The sequence below is a fragment of the Toxorhynchites rutilus genome, chromosome 3 (genome assembly GCF_029784135.1).
Source record: "Toxorhynchites rutilus septentrionalis strain SRP chromosome 3, ASM2978413v1, whole genome shotgun sequence".
Taxonomy (NCBI): Eukaryota; Metazoa; Arthropoda; class Insecta; order Diptera; family Culicidae; genus Toxorhynchites; species Toxorhynchites rutilus.
The window spans coordinates 315,752,911-315,771,986 of record NC_073746.1 but is presented as its reverse complement, the minus strand read 5'-3'; the positions used below and the strand labels follow the sequence as shown (position 1 = coordinate 315,771,986).

General features: G+C 39.1%; 1 protein-coding gene across 3 annotated transcripts in view; it reads left to right on the top strand.

Moving 5' to 3' along the window:
• Window positions 1–19,076, top strand: part of LOC129780110 (uncharacterized) — a 213,577-nt gene that overhangs the window by 57,714 nt on the left and 136,787 nt on the right. For all 3 annotated transcript variants that reach the window (XM_055788059.1, XM_055788057.1, XM_055788058.1), the window contains 2 exons: window positions 4,507–5,891; window positions 5,961–6,054. In XM_055788059.1, the coding sequence (XP_055644034.1) occupies window positions 4,513–5,891; window positions 5,961–6,054 (1,473 nt within the window). In that variant the 5' untranslated portion in view covers window positions 4,507–4,512. The remainder of the gene's footprint in view (window positions 1–4,506; window positions 5,892–5,960; window positions 6,055–19,076) is intronic.

The window sequence follows — 19,076 nt, the reverse complement described above, 5'->3', positions numbered from 1 at the left end:
TTGAAAATATATGAAATTTCAATACTTTGTAAAATCGTAACAATTTAAGAAAAGTAACATAAAAAATGAAATCTACATACGATTTACTATTATCTCGAACAGCTTAGAACATGCGCACAAGGACGTGATACCGCGGTAATTACCAACATCGCGTTTGTCGCCTTTTTTGTGCACCGGAAACATAGAAGAAAATTTTCAACGGGTTGGAAATTCGCTTTGCTGAACCGAGAGATTGATTATAGTGGTTAACGGAGAGCAAAGAACATCTGCACAAAGCTTCAAGACTGCTGAGGGTATTCCGTCGGGCCCAGCGGCATACGAGAGCATTAATTTACACTTTGCTGCCTTCATCATCTCTTCTGTAATGTGAGGAATGTCGAAGTTGAATTCATCACGCGGCAGCCCACTTGTAGCTTCTGCAACTTGCATAGCAGAGGTTGAGGAATTGTTGAAAACTCGTTTAAAATGAAGTGCAAACAAATTGCATTTCTCAGGATCATTATTAGCCGTGCTATTTCCAAAAAACATAGAACAAGGCAGTCCAGCATCTTTTCGTTTGGTATTCACAAATGACCAGAACCCACGAGGGTTGGTGCGTAGATTCGCTTCCGTTCGTTTTACGTACCAATTATAGAGAAAACGGTTATATTGACGGTAACAACGACTGGCCAAATTGAACTGTCGTTTGAAGTAAGATGACCGGCAGTTACTGTAACTTCGCAGAGCGGTTGATCGTTTTCGCTTCAGCTCGCGTGAGCGGCGATTGGACCAAGGAGGATTATGAGGTGGTCGTCGAGCAGGAACAACACGAAAGATCCACTGCTGCTGTACAGAAGTACTCCACTGCGACATTGACACTATCGGCAGATTCGATGAAATTCCAGTCAATTTTGGCGAGTTCATCACTCAATAAAGCAGGGTGATCAGCATCAAGATCAATTAGGGGATCAGCCGCCAAAGCAATCGAAGAAATATCAAAGAAATGGGTAATGCAGCATCATTGGCCAAGACAAGGTCCAGTAATCGACCGTTTCTATTCAGATTTGTGTTGGCTTGAGAAAACCCGTGAAGGTTGAATCCGTCCAGAAGAGCACAGCAGGCCTCGGATATATGCGATGTCAATGGATCGATAACTGGTGTGTTACTTTCGGGGAAACACCACTGTAAACCTGCTTGATTATAGTCACCGAACAGAAGATCAGGAGAGTGAACTTTCAAACGAGCTGAAACTGAACCAATGGATTCCACGTGTTCGTCGATCGCCGTACTATCGTTTTTCCTTCTAGGCGGGAGATAAATAACTCCGATACTGATAGTGTTGTGATGAACTTTCACCAAAACCCACAGTTGCTCAAGTAGGAGTAAAATAGGGGCAGGATCAAGATAACTGGTTAGTCGCCTCGTGACAGCAATCATTACTCCTCCACCACGAGCTTTATGACTATTTAGATGACTTCTATCGGTTCGGTATACGGCGTACGAATGTCCAAAAAGCTGCGTTGAGAAAATGCGATCATCCAGCCATGTTTCAGTCAGGACAATCAAAACAAACTCTTCTTCGGAAACAGACAAGACGAAAGCATCTATTTTGGTCCTCAATCCACGCACATTTTGATAATAAATCCGAAGGTTTGGGGAACGGCGATCGCAGGAACTGGAAATCGAACCGAAAGTTCAGAATTATCAGTATACTCGCCTGAACTTACAGGCCGGAAGCTCCCTAAACCAACACCGACCACAGGACCGGGACAATGATGATGGCGGATGTTGATATAGGGCACGACTGGGCGGGTGGCGAGGGAACTTCCTCAATACTTGTTACTGGTTATCCCGGATCCAATGTAGAGGCATCGAACAAAAAAGAGGATGAGCAGCAATTGCTAGAAGGTGAAGCATTGTCAAGTACCGGAAGCTCGTTATCACAACTATACTTGCCTGCTGTTGCAGGTAGGAAGCCCCTTTTACCAACATCAACTGTAGGACCGTGACGACGATAATGACACAAGCTTATAAACAATAATTAGAAACGATTCAAATACACAAAAAACATCGGGAAAAGCACGACAAGAAAATACAGTTTGTTTATATAACAATGATGCCAGTAACTCATAATATTTATGAGTACCAGATATTAATTTCGTTTTCTCATAAATCTGTTAAAATTTCTTTCCAGCTAATCTATAATCATCTTTAGAAACATAACAGAAGAATATTTTCATTTTAAAATTCTGTTTACAATCATTGGCCCAATCATAAAGTTCTTTTGATTTTTTCAGCGGATGCTCATGCTGCCTTGCCAAACTAGCTTTTCTTACCATTCGTTTAAAAGTTCCTCTTATTGCATCACATGAACCTTTGTCATGTGAAGTTGCAAAAAAATGCCGTTCAACTTCTAAACCATAGCTTCTCGTAAATTCACATAGACTAGCAAGGTTTTTTCTATTCTTATACTGAGAAGCAGCACCATCTGACATAAAGATGCACATTTTTTATAGATATAGTCGCTTTCAAATTCCCCAATAATTTCGATAGCTCTACAGCTCTACTGCAACCGCATCATGTTACAAAACCTCCGAAATTACATCAAAGCTCAAGTTCTGTAGTGTACCATTATCATTGAAATAAACTACAAATGGGTGTATTGTGCACTGAGAATTATTCCAATGATAGCTATGAACCTCATCTTGTAAATAGAAAGTATAATTTTCGTAAAAATCACATATCATTATAACTACTCCTTCCGCGAAACATTATTTTTTTTGTTTTTAGGAATTTTGCTTGTTCATTTTTGATGATGTACGGGTCGGACTCGATTATGTATAGTCGACCATTTATTTTTCTCCACAAAATATGAGCATAATTCTTCTGAAGACATTTCATTCAATTTAATGTTACATCTATTAGTTGACACCCACTGCTCAAAAGCAACCTCTGTAACATTTTTTTTTCTAGATTTTTTCTTTTTTATTGATCTTGAAGGTTTTTTTTTCAAATGATGATACATCATTACAATTCACACAAAAGCGAAGATAACAACGGTCTGTTCTGTTTTGTGGACAGAGTAATTGATCCATATAAGTAGAGGCTTCATATGGCATGTTGATTTTTTTCAAATTTTTAATAAATAAATTCGAAGAAAATGGTTCTAAACTTTGTTTCTTGCTGACATTAGTGTAGAATTTTATACGGAATAATGGAAAATGCATATTGCAACTGGCTATTATGTCCATTATTCTGCGAAAGGCGTGAACATTTTAAAAAACATGATCCTTATATAAAATTTTTTATATGCCAAAAATGGTCAGTCTTAGGACAATAAACAATGTACAGGCAAACATTTTTTGTGCGGGGGATAGGGACCGTACGAAAAAAGTCGCATAAAAAAAAATCATGCAAAACTTTATCAGCAGCTTTAAAAAATCGTGTTCGGTACACATTTTGAAAAAAACTTTTTTTTGTGGTAGATAGGGACCGCATAAAAAAAGTTTCCCTCAAGAAAATAACTCAAATCCACGCCATTCGCCGTTCAATTTACTTTTGTTTCCCTGCTTTGCGATGGGACGCTTTGCCTTTTCGGTTGCGTGTGGCTGTTTTGTGCTTTTAGTTGCATGTCGAAACGTGTTGATGTTAGAATTCATGTCATGCAAAAACTTAGAGCATTTTATGAGTGGAGGGGAATGATTTCAGAAGTGGATAATTGAGACGCAAATATGCTTTTTTCGCACTGAAATGCATATAAACCATCGAAAAAAAACTAAAAGGATGATGACTTCGTCAGATATACTTCTTTCCATACACCGCACAGAAAAAAATCGCACAAAAAAAACCGCACAAAAACAGGTTTTACTGTATAGTTCTTCATGCAGAATTGCGTGTAGAATCGATTTATTTCGTTACTCTTCTTGTAAAGCTAAAATTTTAAAAAGTACTGAAATTTCATAAATTGCAAATTCGTATCTCCATTTCGGAGAGTTTACCACGGCACCACTACACATCAAACTTTGGTAAATTGTACGGGCTTCCTAAAAAAAATATACAAAAAAATATCGAAGGGAGGGATGTTTTGAGATATAGCAGTTTTTAATATTAAATTCAATTTTTGAATAGGATTTTTTAACAGTGTATTTGAAATGTTATTTTTCCTAAATAGTTCTTTGATTTTCCAACATTTTTGTCGAACATCATATTTTAATCAGACATCTGGATTTTGAGCTACGAAAAATCGGAGAAGGTTGGGTCAAAATTTGCTGTTTTTTTGGCTGATTTGGCGTTGAATTGCTCCATCTGCCATAAAAGGCGCTAACTTGCGCTATACGGGTAAACACTGTGTGGCTAGTCAAACACTCAGTATCTGTGCAGAAGGACGATTTTTCAATGTTACCAAGCTCTAACGATTCTATTTATACCACTCACAGAGCGCGTGGCCTTTACAGCCTGAATATACAATGAATCATCTACTAGAAAATAATTTCTCTTTATCTCTCGCCCTTCTCTCCACGGTTACAGATTATTATGGAAAAGGCGAAAGCCTACATCAAGAACGAATTACGTGGGGGCTCCCTGGCGTCGCATCCGGAGCCCCCGCCAGCCAGTCAGCAACAGCATAACACAACCCAACAGTCTCAATACCAGCAGCAACTGCTACAACTGCAGCACCAACAGCCACAACACCAGCAACAACATCCAACTGCCAGTGCCGTCGATCCTTCCACCATTTGCTACGTATGTGGTGCCCGTGGTGCCCTGGACCAATTCTACCTCCGAGTGCGACCGAATTCGGAGCGTCCAAACGAACCCTACTTCCCGCTGCTGGAATCGTACATCCCACCACAGGGCGTGCCTCAGTGGACACCCGCCCAGGTAGGGGTGCGCGCGTGTAATCTCTGCTTCACCACCTTCACCCGTCAGTGGGATTATCACGAGCGGGAAGGGAAACCCGTCTCCCAGCGGATGTATTGGCTCAAGCGAACCGATGGTGAGAATTTCATCGGCGCAGAAATGACGACCCAGGGCGAATACGCCACCCAGATGCTTGGTCTCAACGCGGAACAAGTGCCCGGCAGCGGTCGATCGCTTACTCCCCAGTCGCAACATATGAGTTCTTATGGTAGAATCGAAAGTCCGAATAGTTTAGCACGGCCCCGATCGCAAGACCATACCGGGTCAGCGGGCGGTGCGCTCCCCCAACACTATCAAGTAGCTAGGAACGAAAGTCCAATCCGGTCCAGTTCGCGGAATGAATCTCCGCAGGGCAAAGCGGAGGTGGTTTACCATCCAACCAAACGGTACATCGAAAATCACATCAACAACAGCGGCAGTTACAGCCAACAGGGATCGAGGCCTTCCAGTCGGAATGAGAAAAGCGTCACCCCGAGACCAATGTCCCGCGAGAACCCTTCTCCCGTGGCGACACAGACTTCCGCAGCAGCAGCAGGAGGAACAGCTGCTGCGGTTACCCAACCGTCGACGGCTTCACCGGTTCTGGCGGGACGTTTCGATGGAATGAAAATGTCCTCCTTCGCTCACCACAAGCTCAAAATTGGTACTTATGCAAACTCGCTGGCAGCAAATGCCACTGCAACTCCCGCCGCCGCTGCGCCTGCCGCCAATGTTGATAACAAATCGTCGTCGTCCACCTCTTCGTCCTCCCATCGGCTGGAGGAGGAAAGTGCCCTAGATCTGCGGAATTCTGCCCTCGGACCGGTGCCTGGCACCGGGACGGACATACTGGATTTGTCTATGCCCGATAAGAACTCGATGACGGAGGTGTGCTACGTGTGTGGTGACGAGCAGCGGCGGGGCAGCCTGGTGGAGATAGCCACGGTGAAACCGAAGGACGCCAAGGACCAGGAGAAGCCGTTTTTTCCCATCTTCGACGAAACGCACGCCAGGTAGGTTATTTTGGTTTATTTGCTCTTGCGCACGAAAACGTTAACGCTTTTAACGTCTTTGTGTTTTAGGCCCGCCCGCTCGCGACCGAAGGATCACAAAGGAATGGTGCAAGCTTGTAAAACCTGCTATCAGTATCTCATCAACCAGTGGCAGACTTTCAATGTAAGTTGCGGGGAATAGCTATTGTTTTGAACGTTCAATCTATCGACGAGCCCTCTTGGATTAGTAATCTTTTTCGCAAATCCGTTCGATAGCAATCGTGAATTCCACAGAGAATTATTTTATCAGTTGAATGTTATCATAGTAGGGATTTGGCTTATATTGGCATGGACTGTTTTTTTGTGACTGCTTTCGTGGAACACTGTTATATCACGAGGGATTTCGCGTAAACTCGTTTCAGAGTTGGTAGCACCCTCTCAGTAGCGTAATAATTCGCACGAACATTTTCTGTATGCCGTAGTTCGATGACTGCTCGGTATTTTTAAGGATCGTGAAGCCAAAAAATTTGCTATTCGGAACCATTGTTGACCATAACAGTCAAATTACCTCTTCAAAAATATTCCCGGAGAAATATCCACGCTTGTCCACGGTTAGGGGGGTGGGGGCTTAGAAAATGTCCAGGCTGACACGTTAAATATTTTTTTAAGTGAATGTTTTACTGTTTATAGTCTTATAGTCAATAGTGTTTAGAATCAAAATTGAATGAGATCTTTGTATTTACAAGATTTTTAAATTTTTACGGCCACCTTGAGTACTATGTATTCTTCAGTGAAAAGACCGAGTTGCCTGAGAGTGCTGCCCGGTCAAAAATCCATATTTTTTTATATGACTGAACTTCTTCCATGAATTGTATATTCTGAAAAAAAAAAAAGCACACATGAACTGGGATCGATCAATTTATTCCAATCGGGAATAGAGGCCATGGATTCCGTCAGGATAATGACTAGAGATGAAACGGATATCCGGCTATCCGGATATCTTAAAAGGAAACTGTAAGGGGTTGTATGTAGGACACGACTAGGCAATTATATTATACAATCCACTTGTTCACCGATTCGAATATTATTTTAGAATGCATCGAAATTTTTGTAATAGATTATATTCTTCGTTACAAGTAAATTTGCACAACGACTAGCGAGTACAAATCCCAAAAAATACACCCGACTTGCATGTATTTGCAAAGGTACATTCCAGGTACATTAATTTTGAAGTCCGTATTAGGGAAACACAGCTCGGTGGGAACAAAAATACCCCCTACTTGCATGTATATTTGCAAAGCGGATTTCCACCGGTACATCGATTTTGAAGTCTGTGTTGGGGAAACCGTAAATCGGACCAAACTTGGCAGTTAGGGCGTTTAGATAACACTCGACATTTTACAGTTATTCAATGGTTTGTCCATCTCATGAATAATAACATTTTATTCATTGTGATAGACGCGTAGAAATATTTCCTATCAATTGATGCAAACTTCCCGATCTATTAAGAAATGTTCGAGTTATAAGCATTCGAAATACAAATACGGTTAGCACGAAAATCGGCAGAAAATTCTTCCAGTTTTCATGAATTTAAACCGTTTAGAGATTAGCGAATTGCAATGTATAGCATATCAAACAAATCTTAGAGAATTTCCGATTCGATTGATATGCAAATCATGGGAATTCGTTCACAGTTAAAATAGTTATTAACGTTAACTTTATTTCATAAAAACGTGACCTGTTTTCTGATTTGGCCCCCCTTCTGAAAGATGTAGTTCTACGTCAAAAAAATCATTTTTCATTAACACAAGATAAATCATATTTTTTTCAAAATTAAATTAATATTAACTTATAACATTAGTGCATTAACACTATGACTTTTATTATAAATTTTTTAACCAATCGATTACGCTTCTTTGTACACCATGACCACCTAACGTAAGGAACACGATCGATTCGAATTTTCTTCACGTAACAGTCGATTTCGTTAACAATGAGATTTTTGTTCAGAACGCGAGGCTGACTATCATTTTCGTTTGCCATTTCGTTGGAACAGTCCCAGAAGGTGTCGGATGCTTCCAATGTAAGGTTCAATTCAGTTTCGCTTTTTTGCTTCGTTTAATTTGATTTGATTCAACTCTCTCAGATTATTATCCCTGAAGACAGTTCCATGTTTTGTAATCTTGAATGAAAATAAGTGTTTGATATTCTTTGCTTATTTGAATTCGTAGTACTTACTCTTTCTCGACTAGAATTAAACTCATTTCAATATACCCACAGAAAGTTCATCATAGTAATCTTTTCTGTAATCAAATCCTTAACAGAAAAAAATCTGTTCAATATTCCTTGCAGAAAACTTGAACCTCTATTAATGGAAAAATGTTAACATAGTTCATTGTTTTTATGTAAAAATGTTTTTATTATCTTCTGAAACGTAATCCTTTATTCGCTATATGAAAACATGCAGTTCCTCCCAGTTTTTTATTCGCAAACAAACAGCCGAATATCTAACGGGTGTTAAATAAAAAATGAGAATTTTTTCAATCACATATAAAACTTTTTTTTTCTTTTTCATCGATTTCAGTATTTTTTATTAATAACATAATGTATTTTCTTCAAAAAAATGTCAGTGAATGTTTGAGTAAGGGCCATGGTCTGTTGTTCGACGCAACTTTGTCGCGATGCTCTCACAAGAACGTTGTACGATTCTACGAAACGCATTTCCAGCAAAGAAAAAAGTTCACGGTGGCACATTTTAAAGAAGAAAATGTACCTGTCAGTACGATATATCGTATCCTGGGTTCCCTGAACGTAGAGCGGAAGGTCGGAAGTGGTCGTCCGGTGACGATAATGACGAAGCAGAGGAAGACATCGTTAAAGAAGCTGTTTGACAACAAGGACGCAACCAGCCTGCGTGACGCCGGTCGGAAATATGGCTGCTCCCACGTATTGATCCATCGGACCCTCAAGATGGAAGGAATCGTCTGCAGGAAGAAGACGAGGTCGCCGGAGTACACGGAGGAGCAGATTGAGACGGTTAAATCACAGTGTCGGTGGATGACCAAAAAATACCGCGGGACGTCTTTCGTTCTGGACGACGAAAGATATTTTCCGCTGTCCGAAACGCATATTTCAGGAAATGATAATTATTACTCCAGCGACAAGTCATCCACACCGCCTGAAGTGAAATACAAGTTCAAGCACAAGTTTGAAAAAAAGGTTATGTTGTACATCGCCATTTCTGACCGGGGCATTTCAAAGCCTTGGTTTAAGCCGAGCGGTCTGGCTATCAACTAACAAATCTATCGAGAAGAGTGCCTCGATAAAATCCTGCTGCCGTTCCTGAACGAACATCACGCGGATGGGGGAAGTACGTCTTCTGGCCGGACAAGGCGTCTTCCCATTACGCCAAGAAGACGCTGGCGTATCTTGAGCAGAAAAAGATACCGTTCATACCGAAAGATCGTAACCCAACAAACTTGCCCCAGTGCCGCCCAATAGAGGATTTCTTTGGCTCACTCAGTGCCCTAGTGTATAAAAACAATTGGAGGGCCAAGGACACGAAGCATCTGACTACAAGAATCCGGAATTGTATCCGGAAAATGGACGAAAGTGCTGTACAACGTTCTTGTGAGAGCATCGCGACAAAGTTGCGTCAAACAGCAGACCCCGGCCCTTACTCTAACATTCACTGACATTTTTTTTGAAGAAAATACATTATGTTATCAATAAAAAATACTGAAATCGATGAAAAAAAAATAAAAAATTTTATATGTGATTTGAAAAATTCTCATTTTTTATTTAACACCCGTTAGCTGCCGTATATCCGGCTATCCGGCCAAACTACTATCCGTTTCATCACTAATGAAGACACCCAAAAACAAAAAATGTTGGAATCTTTTTAGTATTAAAAATCACGTATCACGTATCAGTATTAATCGAAAAAAAACGAAGCAGTTTTGTCATCAAGAGCGAAAGCTGAATTATAATCCGCACTTAAGGATTATAATTCAGCTTTCGCTCTTGATGACAAAACTGCTTCGTTTTTTTTCGAGACCTCCCAAAGTTTTCTGACAATTAAAACGAACAACAAATTCTTCCATGGGTGCACGGGCCGTATCTCTGGAGATCTGTTTCTTGCAATGATGTTTTTCTTAATTGATATCTGGTAATTTTTGTAATACACTACTATTGGGTTGTGTGGAAAGTCCATGCTGCTACTGATAACAATCAAATCGAGACACTTATTAAGTTTAATCTTCGATTCACCGTTCATGAGAACCTGGTGGAGCATGGGTACGAAAACCGCTAAAATGTATGGACTACATAATAACCCATGTTCCAAAATCCGATCTGATTTGACAAGGTTGCAACATTTGTGCAACCCGATAGGATTTGACTCCATCAGATTAAAGGATGTAACATTATGTTAAATTCAAATCCGACTGGTTGCCGGAGTAAGGGTTTATTTTACCGAAAAACATTTGAAAGAACGCATCTCAATGTGATTCTTTTCATGAACGTAACGGAAATAAATATTTGTAGCGAGTTATGAAGGGCCAATCATTCACAATAATGTTGAGTTGAAAAAATCTTGGGCAAGTTAATAGAACCCTCAATCAAGTTTTCGCATGAAGGAAGTCATGATCTGGGTCTGGTGGGACTAGAATAAAATTAGTATTAAACGCTTCTACCAAGTAACTGGTCTCGATGAATTCCAACAAGTACTGCTCGCAGCTGAACGTTAGGGTGCCAATGAAAATGACATCTCTAATTTCAAAAAGTTACCTCATAAAAAATGTTCATCACCTCGAAAAAACACCCTATGTCAAATATTAGCTCAATCGGACTTAAAAGAGTGGCGCAGAACGGTCAAAGTTTGAGTTTTTTGAAGATCGGGAAATCACCCAAAGGGGGGGATTAAAGGAAATCGGGGGTTTCGAAAAAAATTCTGATGCCAAGTGTCTTAAAATTGCATAAAACGTCGAGATCTAGTGTCATCTCGAATTTTTTTTTTCAACAATCGACACTCTGGGACTTATTTTTTTCGGAATACGGTACCAATAATTCTTATCTCGATTTTTCATTCGGAAATTGCTGCGAAATGTTGATTTGCACGATAATATACCCTTTGCAAAATATTAGCTCATTCGAACCTCATTTATTAGTGTCACAGACGTAAAAATTTGAGTTTTTTTAAAAAACGAAAGATCCCCGAAAATCGGGGTTTTCAACAAATTTTGTAAGTGCCTATGTTTTAAAATTGCATTACTCGTCGTGATTTACTGTTATTTTGAAAAAAAAATGTAAAAAAAATTTTTTTTGGCCCCAGAGTGTCGATTTTTGGCAAAAAAAAAAGTTCGAGATGACAGTAGATTTCGATGTTTCATGCAATTTTAAGACATTTGGCATAAAAAAAATCGAAACCCCCGATTTCCTTTACTAACCACCCCCCCCCCTGGGTGATTTATCGATTTTCAAAAAACTCCAACTTTGACCGCTTTGCGCCATTCTCCCTTAAGTCCGATTGAGTTGATATTTGGCATAGGATGTTTTTTCGAGGTAGTAAACATTTTGTATAGGGTAACTTTTTGAAATTTTAGGGTCTATTTTTTTCCATACATTCATTAGCACCCTACTGAACGTATTACAATCAAGGATCCAGGACGCTTCTGGAACATCACCCCGCCTTATTCAGCAAATATAGCATCCCAGATTATCAACTGTTATGATTCCTGTAAGAACTTCAACTCACTGTATAGCATGAAAAGCGCCTTGCCCAGTTTTTTGACGAGACATATTTTATGTTGTTTATATATCTTTGTTGAATTTGGTGAAAAATATAACATTTACGCTTGTCATGTAGCGTTCCATCACAAGATGCACAAATCTTCATTCAGTTTAAAGACAAAATTTAAAGAATTGATAGGCTTACTTTATCGTCTCCTATTTGTCACAACTTTGTACTATTCAAAATCTATCTATATATATAAAAATGGAGTGATGTCTGTCTGTCTGTCTGATTCTTATAGACTCGGAAACTGCTGAACCGATCGACATGAAAATTGGTATGTAGGGGTTTTTGGGGCTGGGGAAGGTTTTCGTAATATTTTGAGACCCCTCCCCCCTCTCTAAGGGGGGGCTGCCATACAAATGAAACACAAATTTCTGCATTACTCGAGAATTAATCAAGCAAATGAAACCAAATTTGGCATGTGGAGGTTTTAGGATGCAATAAATGTTTCTATGGTGATAAGAGACTCCTTCCCCCTCTCTTAGAGGGGGCTGCCATACAAATGAAACACAATTTTTTGCATTACTCGGAAATTAATCAATCAAACGAGACCAAAGTTGGCATGTGAAAGTTTTAGGGTGCAATAAATGTTTCTATGATGGTTAGACAGTCCTTCCCCCACTCAAAGGGGGGGCTGCCATACAAATGAAACACAAATTTCTGCATTACTCGAGAATTAATCAAGCAAATGAAACCAAATTTGGCATGTGGAGGTTTTAGGATGCAATAAATGTTTCTATAGTGTTAAGATACTCCTTCCCCCTCTCTTAGAGGGGGCTGCCGTACAAATGAAACACAAATTTTTGCATTACCCGAGAATTAATCAAACAAATTAAACCAAATTAGGCATATGGAAACTTTAGGGCGCAATGAATGTTTCTATGGTGGTTAGATACCCCTCCCCCCTCTCTTAGGGGTGGCTGCCATACAAATAAAACACAAATTTCTGCATTACTCGAGAATTAATCAAGTAAATGGGTGGGACGAACTTTGCCGGGTTAGCTAGTACAAAATAAAATAACAAAAACTGAAATATTGTCTTATACACACATTGATTTGAGGTGTGAATTTTCTTTTGGTTCAATATCAATGATGAAACATTGAGTTTCATAATTTTTTAGGTTTTAAAAAAGGGGTGTGAGTTTTGCGTATGAAATTTCATGCGCTTAGATGTAATGGATTAATAAAGCCTCAACACGTTGAGCCCAGCGTCGGCCCCTAGGGGCCGATGTTGAGCTTTTTGGTAGGAAAACGCAGACTGACTATGACTGACAGTTACAAAATAATAAAATAAAAATATACGGTTTGTTTTCGGATGTTTTACAAAATTTGACTACTTTCTAGTCGAATCGCTGACTTTTCTATTTATTCAATCAGCATCTTTGGGAACTGGGGCCGACACTAATTTTGAGCAAACGCCCTTCATGCGGGCTGAATGGAAAGCGCAGCAAGAAAAAAATCGGGGCTTAACGTGTTAATCAACATATGTCTATTGAAAGTGCAAAGCATGTTTTAAAAATTGTTACCTTCAATGTGTTAAGTTCATATAATAACATTTAAATTGAGACTTTGTGGATGTGAAGAGTTCAGTTGAGCAGCCATCTTTGAAGTTTCATTTTTTCAAAATGATCCCAAACTGTCTTCTGGAAAGGGTGATTCTCGTTTTCGTTCAATTTTATTAAATCGATATAGCTCAAAAACAGCAACTACTAGGAAAATTATTCCAATGAGCGACTTTTAGGGTGTTTTCTGGATAAAAAAAACCCTAGGAATGGCTAATATATGTGATATAACCGCAAGGTTGACGACGGACTATCTTTGGCTTAGTAATTATTTGTTTCAATAAATCAATGAATGAATGAATGTTTTAAAAGATTGTTGAAAGTTCTTGTAAGTGTGTGAGCGGATGAACATAAGTATGGAATAACCCCACCCGCTCTTTCACATTCTCTCACTCGGCTACTAGAATCCCCGCAGCTTGTTGGCATCATCAGTGACAACTTCTCGATTTGGTAGTGCGTATTAAAGAAACAAGTGCCCCGGCATGCATGAATGTTTAATCAGTGAGTAAGTCTTGAACTATAGAGGCTTCAAACATTCAAACATTTTATATATAGGGCAAGCATGAGGGAGCAAGGAGTAAATTTTGCACCAATTTAGCTTGATCCCTTGCTTTGTCGTTCATTTTACGATCAAGGTTAGCCGACAAACCGGCCGATTATTTCCGCAAAGGGATTCGTGAATTGCCAGAAAGATGGGAAAATGTTGTGCAATATGGGCAATAATTTGAATATTAAATTAGTAACCATTTGTGCAGAATAAAGCATTAATTTTTGATAAAAAAAACAAGAAACTTACTTACTCCTATTCAAGGCCCGAAATCTTCGATGGTGAAAAATGAAGGCCGAATCTACTTTCAGTAGCTTCGCTTCGACTAGAACTGCTTCGGTAGTCGCCTTTAACAAAAAGTGACTTGACTAGAAAATAAATTAAGTGGCGTGGATGACTGGTTAACTAGTCCGGTCAGTGGTTATTTTAACTTACGCGACTAATGAATACAAATCTGCCTCTTCATTCAACTAACTTCAATCGAGACAATCCCAAACTCTAATTTTATACCCGCTTACGCTATCTTATTTTACGTCCATATAAATAGGAACGAACATTTGATTTCTGATGCAAAAAAGTAGTCCCCATCAATGGACGGTTTATTGTCTACCCATCGTGAATTCAAACCAACGAACTTAGACATTTATAAAGTACTAGCTGACCCGGCAAACTTTGTCCCGCCCAAAATTTATTTTTCGTTATCACATCCATGTTTCCTTACTAAGCGCTGTTCATGGGTCCAATCGCAGAATTGTTCATTGATTAAAAAAAAATATCTTTAAAATTACCTTTTACTATAAAATTCCTAATACTTCTACCAAAACTCGTCATTATAATATCAGATTATCTCAGACACAATTCTCGTTCAAGTTCACCCCTAAATCAGACAATTCCTCTCTCGAGTTTTGCTCTTATCAACACATTCGGCGATCCATTCATATTTATATAGATAGAAGACGATAGTGGAGTAGGAGTGCGTTTTATCACATTAAAATCCATTTCCATTTTCGAACGAAAATCAATTTCGTTAGCGCAAACATTTGTGTTTCATTTGTATGGCAGCCTTCCCTTGGAGAGGGGGGAGGAGTGTCGAACCATTATAGAAACGTTTATCAATCTCTAAAACCTCTATATGCTAGATTTGATTCCATTTGCTTCATTAGTTCTCGAGTTATTCAGACCCCCCCTCCTGTTGCGAGGGGGAGGAGTGTCAAACCACCTTAGAAACATTTATTGCCTCCTAAAATCTCCACATGCCAAATTTGGTTCTATTTTCTTGATTAGTTCTTGAGTTATGCAGAAATTTATGCTTCATTTGTATGGCAGAACCCCCCCTCCCCCTCTTGAGAAAGGGAGAAGTGTCTAACCACCATAGAAACATTTATTGCATCCTTAAACCATAACATGCCAAATTTCGTTTGGTTTGCTTGATTAATTCTCGAGTAATGCAGAAATTTGTGTTTTCCCCCTTAGAGAGGAGGGAGAGGTTTCGAACTATCATAACCATCCCCGACTCCAAAAACCCCTACATACCAATTTTTTGTGTCGATTGGTTCAGTATTTTTCGAGTCCACAACAATCTGACAGACAGACAGAAATCCATTTTTATATATATAGATGCTATAAAGGTCCTCTCGTTAGTATCAGTAAATTGCGTGCAAAATAGCGCACACACACACACTGCACGTTATTTTATACGTGTGAGTAATTTTCGTTTGCGATACAAAAAAATCTAGCCTACCTGTAGCGTTTGTCAAACCACTGTCAAACATCGATGCATGCAAACGTGATACATGGGAGAGAGAGGAACGAATTCGTTTTGGGGGAAGTCACTCAAAAATGCAATGGGGACAATTTAACTGGGAAGAACGAAATGATATGGTAGAGGGAGATAGCGACTAAACGCCCGACTGACTCTTTAGTCGTTTTGGCGGAGAAACTGCGTGAAGGCATAAGTCATATCCGACTGAATACGGATATAATCCTTCACATAGTCAGCTGACTATCCTCAGTTGACTATGACTATGCCGAGCCCAGCTCCTATTAGATGAATCGAAAAAAGAGAGAAAAGATATAGTGTAGAGATTAGAGAATTATCAAAAATAAGATATAATAGAGAATAAACATATGATGAAAATGGAGAAATAAAAGAAAATACAGTAGAACCTCGATTATCCGCGGTGCGGATTATCCGCGAAAGTGAGTTCCCTAGTAATTCTATAAACCTTCCCGAAATTTGTCAGTGAGTGGTAGAGTCTTGCTTTTTTGTTTTGGTCATGGCTTTCACATTATCTGATCACTGATGTACACGACCTAACAGATTGATAGTTCAATAATTTCTGTATTGATGAAACATAGTTTTCATGCTAAAATATCTTTTTTCCGTGTTTGTCCTCATTTTTAGTCCTATATTGTGTTATCCGCGATTTTCGTTATACGCGATAACCTGGCCCGACTATTTCGCGGATAATCGGGGTTCTACTGTGGTTAGATAAAGGAAAATGGTTAGATTGAAGGTCGAAATAAAATTGAATGAAGATGGAAATATGAGAGATAACGAAAAAAAAGATGAGATGATATATCTATAAGAGAGATGAGGGAGCCGTAAATGAGATAGATCTGAAATAGAAGAGATGAGAGATAAGAGATTATAGGAACAATAAAAACAATAAATTGGGGTCGATAAGAAGAAGCGAAAAGTAAAGAACCTTTTATTAAGTCAGGTGGTATGCTACATATAGGATTCGATGATTTGATACTCTGAATATCCAGAAACGAAGTCTTGATTGAACCATATTCAAGGCATTTTAGTAGGGAACTCAATCGAATCGACACTTATATTTCGGATTAGCTGCAATTTCTTGCGAGACAACACGACCAGGCATCAACAAATCAGGTGCTACCAGAGGGATGTTTTTCTATTATCACACCGTTAAACATGTGAGGTTTTGCTCGCCTTCCCACGACGTTCCGCTGATCCTGCGCTTATCATGCTGTAAAACTGTTAATCCCATTACTCGATCAGCTAATTTGCCGAAATTAACAGCTCCAGAAGTCGTGCACTCAAAGTGACCTACCCTCGAGAGCTGCGCCATTTGTTGTGGCAGCAGAAGCCCCAACAAAACGGCTACGAAAAGCCAGTGACGAATTCAAACTGCTGATAACGGTGGAAGCGAATATTTATTGGTGTGTATTTGTGCATTAACGGGCTACAACAACAAGCAGCAGCAGCATCAATCCTTACTCTTCTGGGGCACCTCTCAGAGCTGGTTGCGCATCGTTCGTCGGTCAGTTTTATTTTGAAGCTCGAAGCGCGTGCGTGCGAAAAATAGTATTGCGCGATCGTGTTCCGACGAGATTTCAAAGATTCCAAAAGCTTATAGAAATAATTTCTGCCACAAGGAAAAAGTCACCTTGTTTATTGTTGAAAACATCTTTCGATTTCCGCAGCTACCACGGAGCGATTCAACAAGATGACCTTGGTACGACTGCATTAATAATTCGTAGATTGTTTGTACTGTTGTGATGATGATGAGGGTGCAAAAATTTGCTACGTATTAGAATAACCGGATTCAGTGCAAATATAATTGAACAAACATATAAACAACGATCAGCAATAAATTAAATAATGACTTGTGTGCTTGATAAAAGTGTTAAAAAATCTGGTCGAGCAATCGCGTGAAATTTTCCACCGCCCACTCTCCGAAACCTTTTTTTATATCGTGAATGAATAGAGAGATTATATTTGCATCTCGAGTCGCCTAATAATAACAGTGCTTGGAAGTGCTTTCTACAGGAGTGTGTTGTTTACGGGGCTGATGAGGCCACTCGTTCTGCACAATCCGGATAAAACTGCTACCAGGGGAAATGTTTATGGGTCAATCGTTGTTTCGCGCTACGCTCTTATTCACTGAAGGAACAGATAATTTAAGCGATTCGTCAGAACTCTGAATGTTGTATCAACGCGTTTTTTTTTCTGCTGTCGAAAATGATGGCCTTTTGACACGTTCATTTAATACGTCACGTAAAAGAAGTGTGAGCGCAATTATAGCGGTAGAGCCAGCTGTTTTCCGGCCGTTATCAACGTGATATTGTTAAACCGAAGGAAATTTCCATTGGCGTGCTCAGAAATGCACCTTGTTAGACAGTGGTAGCATTTACAGGGGGAAGATTAATGTGTGTATGCAAATAACGAATCGCGGAATCCGGTGTAAATATGTGAGCAAAAACGTTTGGCGGTTGAAAGTAATTATTTGCCCTATAGTCGTTTTTGTTCCTATCGCGTCTATGTTGGATTTTTCACCTGTCCCGTATTTATTCGAACGATCATTTTTTTTGCTGAAATTTATTCTTGGAGTACAGACTCCAGGCTTTGTATTTTAGAATTAATGTTTCAAATCCTTGATTACAGATTCCTACTCAGATTCTAGATTTCAGATTAGCATCCAAACTTTAAAATTCATTCTCTTCATAGATGCTGATCTAGAACCAATCTCCAGACTCAGATTCATATTCAGAGTTCAAATTCAAATACAGGATTTAGATTATCAGATCCATAACCTATGCTTTGAATTTCAATTCAAGATTCCAAATTGGAACTTGAATTTTCCTGTGCGTTTCATTTTTACGGATGCCTTGCAGGACCTGCAGGACCAACCCCCAGTCTCGGTGGAGGATCATCGTGCACAACTCTATTTTTCTAACTTTCTTATCTTCATAGATATAGGTAAACATAGTTCGACAATGTTGTAGCCCCAATTATTTGAGACATCTTTGTAGAACAAAGTTTTTCTCTATCTCTTGAAATAACCGATATAGCGCCTTTTTTCTATGTTACGTTAGGGTCACCTTGAAGAAAACAATTTTTTTTTGCTCTAACTTTTATATTTCAAATTTTACATGCAAACTGTCTTCGAAAGACTTTTAGAGTCTACTAATACAAACATTTTTCGATGCAGAACTTGTCAATATCTCAACTTTACTCAAAGTTATTGATATTTCTTCCCAAAAAACATGCTCTTTTCATTTGGTTTGGTTGGGCAAACGTAAAAAAAGTTTATTGGCGGCATTTGAAAAAGCATATTTCACTACATGATGTGTGATTTTCAAAACTATGTTATTTTTTGTGTTTGAGTCAATTAAAATTGAAATTATGAGTTTTTGGGTAAAAAAACATCAATAACGTTGAATAGAATTAAGATATAGACAAGTTCTGCATCCCAAAATGTTGGCATCGATAAGCTCTAAAAGTCGTACGAAGACAGTTTTGATGTAGAATTTTAAATATAAAAGTTAAAGCAGAA